The sequence below is a fragment of the Elephantulus edwardii genome, unplaced genomic scaffold (genome assembly GCF_000299155.1).
Source record: "Elephantulus edwardii isolate Elephantulus edwardi_28Jun2011 unplaced genomic scaffold, EleEdw1.0 scaffold00012, whole genome shotgun sequence".
NCBI lineage: Eukaryota > Metazoa > Chordata > Mammalia > Macroscelidea > Macroscelididae > Elephantulus > Elephantulus edwardii.
The window spans coordinates 27,156,901-27,165,172 of record NW_006399762.1 but is presented as its reverse complement, the minus strand read 5'-3'; the positions used below and the strand labels follow the sequence as shown (position 1 = coordinate 27,165,172).

At 38.0% G+C, this 8,272-nt stretch overlaps 1 protein-coding gene across 1 annotated transcript in view; it reads right to left on the bottom strand.

Annotated features, from left to right (window-relative positions):
- Positions 1-2,839: 2,839 nt before the first annotated feature.
- PAPSS1 (3'-phosphoadenosine 5'-phosphosulfate synthase 1) overlaps positions 2,840-8,272 on the bottom strand; it is a 168,553-nt gene continuing 163,120 nt past the window's right edge. The window contains exon 12 of the mRNA XM_006881106.1: positions 2,840-2,978. Coding sequence (XP_006881168.1) covers positions 2,840-2,978 — 139 coding nt within the window. The remainder of the gene's footprint in view (positions 2,979-8,272) is intronic.

The window sequence follows — 8,272 nt, the reverse complement described above, 5'->3', positions numbered from 1 at the left end:
CATTCCTTGTTGCTTTTTTCTCCTATGCCTACTTCTTTTTCTATCAAGTTAGAATCTTATACATCTCACCTTAAGTGAAAGCCCTACTTGTTTCTGGCCTCATCTCTGACACTTGCCATTTTACCCTCCCAGCTAAAGTACATGGAACATTCAGAATACATCCTGTTCACGTGCTTCTCAGCTTGCTTGGAATTTGCTTACTCTCATCTATCCTGAAAACACATGCGCCTTTCAAAATGGAATTCAGATTTCATTCCTCCCGTGAGGCTTTTCTTAACTTCCCCCTCTTTCCCACCTGCAAAATCACCTCTAACCCACTAACTTAATGCTTCTTCTTACACCACTATCTGTAGAATACCTTGAACATATTTGCTATTGCCCTCACAACACTGAATGATAATCACAGGCATGTCTACAAATTGCTTTAAAATCTTCCTACTCTTTTCTTTCCAGTGCAGTTCAATACTGATTACTCTCAGTCATCAACATTTCTAATCTATTTGCCTTCCTGAACACACGGATGCCTATATTTCCTAACCTTCTGGTATGTATTGAATTGTGTCACTGAAAAAGATGTTGTAGTCTGAATCTTTGCACCTGTGAATGTGGCCTTGTGTAGAAAGGCAGCTGTTTCTCTGTTGTTACTCAAGTTACACAAGACCAGAATGGGTCCTAAACCTAGTATCTTTTGAGTTGTGTCTTTGAAAAGGGAAAACAGGCACATAGAAACACATACAGGGTGTGTGTGTGTGTGTGTGTAACATTTGAAGGTCTTACTACAAATCAAGGAAAGCCAAGAAATGACCCAGGCTTCCAGAAGCTGAATTTAGACTCCTGCTCTCCAAGGCTGATATAATTCATGTTCTTCAAAGCCACCCACTCCTGGTATTCTTGCTGTGCCCCATTTCAGTGGAGTCCTGTGGTTCCTGTACCCAATGAGCTGTGGAGACAGTGATGTGTGGCACACCTAAGCCAAAGCACTAAAAAATAGTAGGTGGTTTTCATCTTCTTTTCCCCTGAAACCTCTCCTTGAGATGATAGCACGAGGCAGCAGAGCCTCTCTCAGAAGGATCTCAGTGACTGGAACCTTTTGTCACAATGTACTGGAAAAATGAGCCTTTATTTTGAACCTTGGTCATTTTAGCAATTCCTTGTTCCTACAACCTAAGCTAGCTTTTCTTAACTAAAATAATGAGTATTCACTTACATATATTAAAAAATCTTAGCAGAATGTTAGTTACATAGATGCTTAAGAATATTACAATAATCTGTGGGGTGGTAACTAGTTGAGTTTTTAGATGGACTAAAAATGAAATACTATTTTATCACTTAAAGCAATAGAATATAATCTCTTGCCAAGGAAAAATGCCTTATGTGTTGCTCCCAGATCATGGAGGGTTCCCATATATGGCTCCTAGATCATCTGTGGACCCCTGAATCAGTCTCCACCCAAAGCAATCTAACTGCTGTTCATAAACTACAAGCCTTTCCAGGAGGAAGTAGCTGGAGTGGTCATCATCCCACCTCCGCTAACAGCAGTTAGAGCTCCCATCCCAAAGAGGGCTGCAGAACCCAGAGCAAAGAAGCCTTCCACCATCTTGCCTCTCCAGCAAAATAGACATTACTTACCTGCTGCTGCTTAAATTACTCTATCAAATATACACATTACCTGTACTGTCTTTATACTTACTATATAAAGCAAGTAATTTATTTTATACCTGAAAAAAATCTGTAAAAGAAAAACAAAAAGGGGGAGGTGTGGAGGATAAGCTGACTAAGGCAGGAACTGCCTAGATTGTAATCTAAAGAATCTGGGCAAAAGGACTCCGTTTTGTGGATGTGTGTGTGTCTTGAAAAATAGTAATTCTTGGGGTTTCCTTCTGATACAGATGTGGTCTTGTAAACAAGAAAATGCAGCAAATAAACAGTAAGCAACATTTTATCTTGTGACTCTATAGTCAACATGCTCTTCTGCTTGTAACACTTCTAAAATAAAAGCTATGTGGACTATACGTCAGGAGGACACTCAGCCATGAGCTCCTCTCCCCTGACTTCTTGACTAACTAAAGTCTTGAGTAGTTGTTCATTCCGTCACCAGGCACTCTTCTACTGGTAAGAGAAGTGCAACAATTATGCATGCAAAATTGTGTTAGGAACTAATTAGGTTCTAGTAATGAAAGATGTATGTTATTTTCCTCCCCTACCAGAAACTTTTCACAAAAAGGATATAGATATAAAAGGGGGAAAATATAGAAAATATCACACAAATAACCCTCAAAACTTAATTTTATTGAATAAAGATCATCCAGGGTTTACATAAGAATAGATTATAATAGCTGTGAAATCAATAACAGATTGGAAACAAGAAAGTAGTTTATATTTTCACTGTAGGGAAAAAAAACCCTAATTGTTACAGATGCCTTGCAAAGATCTTAAACAAGGTCTAGCCAAGTTTATTGTTCATCGATTTTCTTTTCTTTTTTTAAGGGATGAAAAGTAAGATTAAATGTATATGCTACCGGTCACAACTAACATAATAGCTAAAGGGAAAATCATTAGACAGAAGCATAAATAACAATATAAAAAGACAGATTTTAAAACCTTATTATAGGAGTGTTAGCTATGGTAAGTGGAAAAGATACATTAAGACCAGCAGTATTGTTATACTTGTTCAAAACAGAACTCATAAGGCAGATCAAAATTGATGTTAGTTAAGGACAATGATCTGTTTTTTAAGAAGCACTTCTAGACAGACACCACCACAAAGCAAACCCAACAGTGAATGAGTGGTCCCTCTTTTTTAACCAATGTAGAGCTCTGGAGCTCTGGGGTGATCGGCCTAAGCTTTCTCCAAGGATTTGTAGTACTCTGTCAGCACCGTCCATGCCTTGGGGGCCATGAACCCTTCAGGAGGTTTCTGGCCTTCTCGGGCAAGTTTGCGCATCCGTGTTCCGGAAATAAATTCAAAGTCTTCATGGCTAAAAGAAAAGAGGGAAAGGGGAGAAAACAGAAAATTGATTACATTTTTTAAAACAGGTACACTGCAGTAAAAGTTTTTTAAAAGCCTTTGTTCCAAATATGGTATAAGATCATTATTGCATTATTGTAGAACGTGTATGAGGATCCAAGGAGGTGAAGGCTGGGAAGTAGAGGGGTGAGTATGGGCAGAGAGGGGAAGGCAAAGTAGCCAGAAGAATAGGGGGTTAATCATAGGGTCGCACAATTTGACGGGTGGAGGGAGAGGGTGGGTAAAGGAAATGGGAAAGATTGTGAAAAACAATGTCTATGAACTTTGTAAGTAAACCAGTATAAAATAGCTTTATTTTAAATAAATAAATAAAGAAATCCCTTCTGTTCACGGTACACAAGCTTAAATATATACTGGTTCAAAAGAAGTACTTGTCAATAGCAACAAGATTCCAAACTGTCACTGAACCATCAAACAGTAGTTATTTTTAAAACTTGAAAAAATGTTTAATTAAAATTTTCTTTTTAAAAAAATAAAAAAAATTTTCTTTTTGTCCCTGTGGATTACACACAATTATAAGAAATAATTAAATAACATGAAAGATCCCAAGTAACCTTTATCTGCTTTATCCTCCCTGTAGCAGTATCTTCTAAAACTATAGTGTAAATTTTGATAGCAGGTTATTAGCACTAAAACAATTCACTAATCTTGTCCAAGAGCCACCAATTTTAGTTGCACTTGTACGTATGTGTTTAACTGCATATTATTTTAACACATTTGTAGGTTCACGCATCCATCATCACAGTGAAGATCCAGAACTGATCCACATAAAACCCTTCTCCCATAAAACCACTTTAAGCATCTTTGTACACGAACTTTTTCTACATCTCTAATTTCTTTTTATGTATCTAGGAGTGTGATCGTTAGCTGCCCTTTTGCTACCACGACAATCTCCCACCCACATTTTCCTCATCCGCAACCTCATCATCACTAACCTAGAACCATGAATTAAACAAACAAATAGAAAAGTACACACACTAAATCTAATTTAGCTAGCACAGTCTGAAAACTCTACCTGAAAGGTTAAATGCACAGGGGCAGCATCCACTTCCTAAACATGCCTCTGGAAACTAGAGCTTTCATAAATGACGACAGTTATAGAAAGGCTTCAGGCCTTTTGTTCATAGGGTCGCTGTAAGTCATGCTCGACTGAATGGCAACCAACAACAATAACATATTCAAACCCAGTGAAAATACAATATTTTTAATAGCAATAAGGAAGTAGCAACAATCGCTATTTTTCCACTGATAACAAAGGTTAACGTCAAGAACTGTTCTCATCTTCAAGTATACTCAAAAAGCCCGCACACACACTAGAAGCCCTCAGTCATTAAGCACAGAGCATCTATGGTTCAGATACATATTGGCAACCCACAATTTATCCACGCTCCTTTGAAAGAAAGAATCAATATGGAAAGCTGACACAGTATACAAGTATAGGTCACTGAGGTCACCAGATCAAGGGCCCTGCTTGCTTTCTAGTCAGTGGCTAGATGTCCCTGAAGGAGTGGTTTTAATAAATTTAGAGCTATCCAAGCATATCAATTATTACGGTTATAAAATTGACATCAGTTTTCTCTAGCCTATAAAACTACTTGCCTAAGAATTCCTTTCTTCCCTTTCTTTAGTAAAGTGAAGTACTTTAAACTATTTACCAGGAGAGGACATGTGTCTTTCTTATATTAGCATTCACCTCTTGAAACTGTTTTTCTCAGTCATAGAGAAATTGTGCCTTAAACTGCCTATTTCCCAGGAGCATTTACCTTTTCAAAACTCTTTGTTCCTCAGTCACATGTTAGCTATTTCTTAAATTGTCTGTTTACTAGTAAACCGTCCTTTTTAAACGTAGAAATTCTGTAACTTTACTAACAAAAGTGTATTAGTATAAAAATCAATGATCACTCCCTGAGTCTGTTTTCAGAAGAATTCTCTTTGTTTTCCCATAAGTGCCTTGGCTAGTGCAATCTGTCTGTCTTACTGGCAACTGACTACAGAAAGAACCCCTTGCAAAGAACCCCTTGCTGCGTTCAGTAACATCCCCTCTCCACCTCACTATTTTAAAGTTAGCCTGAGGATCCGGTGAAATCAAAGTGGTAGAGGTCCTGGCTTCTAGAAGCAAATTAGTTAGGTTTTCTCCTTTAACTAATAAGAAGCTAAGTTATAGAAAATCGATTATATGTAGAATAAGAGGAGAAACAAAATTATGAGAAGATTTTTTAAAAATAGGGAAGGTTGGCATTAGAAATACAGTTTTTACATGTATTGACAAAAATAAAAACTGGGTTTGAGAAAGTGGACAAAATAATTCAAAGAAAAAAGACTGAGGAAAAGGAAAGCATTTATCAAAAAAGAGAAACAAGGAGGTCTGACGAGACAACAGTCAGAAGAGAAATGGAAAAAAATGAGACGGAGGCTAAGCAAGAGACCATGAGATAAACCGCTAGTGAACTTAAAATGGTAAATATTTAGAATGATTAAAAAATTGGTGTTAGGTTGTTTGTTGGGTTTTTCCCCCTTGAAAGTGGGATGGTCTTAGCATACATATAGATAAAATGCTCAAAATCACTGCCATCCAGTCAGAACTACATTATAGCTGACCCTCCAGAGGGTTTTCAGAGGCTGTAAATTACATGGGAAGAGATTTCCCATCTTTCTTCCATGGAGCAGCTAGTGGATTAGAACTTCCTGCCTCTGAGTTGGCAACACAACTCCAGTGGCAAATAGGTGGGGGTCAGCCATGAGGTACATTGGCAGTATATTAAACCACCACTGCCCCATCAACACTGTTAGCTTTCTCTCCAATTCAGAGAGCTTTACACACCCAAGTAAGATTAGCAAAGCTACGACCTGAGAGAACGTTAACAGCACTGAAATAAGCTGTAAAGGAGGAGGTTCAAACAACACTTACATACCCACCTCCAACCTGATATTAACTGGTTAGTTTAGCTGAAAATCATTTGACTGAATCCTGATAGAATGCTTCTCTTCCTTAAGATGTTCACTTATGGGTTCCCCAAATACATGTCAAGGAGCTCTGCTGGCCCAGTGATTAAGTGCTCAGATGCTAACAAAAAGGTTGGATGTTCGAATCCACTAGCTACTCTGCTGGAGAAACAAATGGAGGTATGTTTAGTGAACAGATAATGAAAAGAACTGTTTAAAAAGGAAAATATGATTAAGCATTATGCCTCTGACAACAGTCCAGAATTAAGAGGACTGAGGGAAGGAAAAGGGGGGAGGTAGGAAATTGAGCAACACTGAATATTCAAAAAAGAAACAACTGGAGGAGGGAAGAGGGAGAGGGATATGTTTAACAATGAATGAATGAAAATCCAACTTTTCTGTAAACTTACATTAAAATCACAATTAAAATTAAAAAAAATTTATTAAAAATATTATAGCTTTAGAACCTCTATGGGGCATTTCCACTCTGCCTTATGGGGTCAACAGGAGTCAGAATATACTCAGCAGTGATGAGATTTTGGTTCAATATGTTTCTTTGAGTAAAATGACAACCATTGAGTTTCCTGGTGGTGCAAAATTTTATATTTTGGTTATAAAAAAACCGAATACTTGTATCCCATGTAGAAAGAAAGTCCTTGCTCTTGATGATAATGAGAAAGAAGTAAGAGAACATTTTGCTGGATGCTTTGGCCTTGACTTTTTGATTAAAGGAAAATAAAGCAGCCCAATTAAAGTCCTTTTCCCCCCATAACGCCAAACTGTCTGAAATCCAGAAGTCAGCTTGCATTCCTTCTGAAATTGCATTTTAAACCCAAGGTCCCTCGGTACCTCGTTTCCTGAAGCTATTTCACACTCCATCTGCCCCACATGCCACAGGCATGTCTTCATCACATGAAACGGGAGTTTCTGCTTCCACATGGTGGTGGTTCCACTCCACCCTGGTTCCAGAAAACACATTCCCCTTTGCCTGTCTCATACTTGTATTTCTATCTGTGTTGCATAAGGATTTTACTTATTATCAGAAGTTAGGTCCAAGGATATGCCACAAAAGGCACTATCTGTAATCAAATCATATTTTCCACAATTACATCTTTAAACAGGCACCAGTTCACGGAAAGAATTAAATGAAGTACAAAACCAAAGAATTCATAGAATGGGCTAAAATTAGCTCTAAAGTTTACCTGTGGGGAATCAGGAATCTGCCTGGAAGCAGAAAAGGCTACTAAACACAGGAACACTAGGATTTCACTATAAACCAATGCTAAATAGGGCCATTTAATTATACTAGTTAACCAAACTCCCATGGCACCTGAAAAAAGAAACACAAACTATGTTTTGGTTAAATTTTCTCTTCTCAAAGCCACGTGTTACAGATTCTTAGAGCAAATAGAATGCCAGCTCTTAAACAAAGCAAAACAAAAACAAAGGGAAGGGTAGAACAGCCAGGGGAGGGGGCAACCCATTAATGTACCAACCAGCAGACTATGCGAGACCCTTAATACATTCACATTAACTCCATGTGGCCAGCATCTTGACTAACTCAAGTTCAATGATCCTGACCATTTGTTGAAGATTTCAAGTTTTTACAGCCATCTGCTGTCCCTCAGTCCACACTCCAGCCATCAGAGCCACCAGCACCAGTGGTTCACAAGGACAGGAGCGGGAGCCAGCAGATGGTCCTTCAAGTCTTTTGAAGGCTCACATTCAATTGCACAAGCTCTTTAATAAGCAATTCTGAGAAGCAAGCAGGAGTTTCTTCTCCAATAGGGGGAAAAAAAAACCCCAAACCCATATAAAAAACAAGGATAGCAGTGAATTTAATAAACTATTCTGGATCTAAACAACTTTTCATTCAATTTTAAAAGAAGTTCATCTAGAATATAATGAACCCAAACCCACTAAGGCTTCTTAGAAGTGAAATTAATATTTATCTCTTAAAACCCAATAAAGTTATTTAAGGGTTTTCCACCCTAAGTACTAAAAATAACTGCTTGACATCATACATGAAATTTTTAACAAGCTAACTCTGAGAATAATGGGAATCCCAGAACACTTCATCGTTCTAATGCGGAACCTAAACTTGGACCAAGAAAGAGGCAGTCATCAGAATAGAGCAAGGAAATACTGCATGGTTCAAAATTGGGAAGGGTGTACGCCAGAGAGGTGTCTTATCTCCATATCTTTTCAACCTGTATGCAGAACAGATTATCTGAGAGGCTGGGCTCTATGAGGAGAAGTGTGGTGTCAGGATTGGTGGAAGATCTATTAACAATCTGCGTT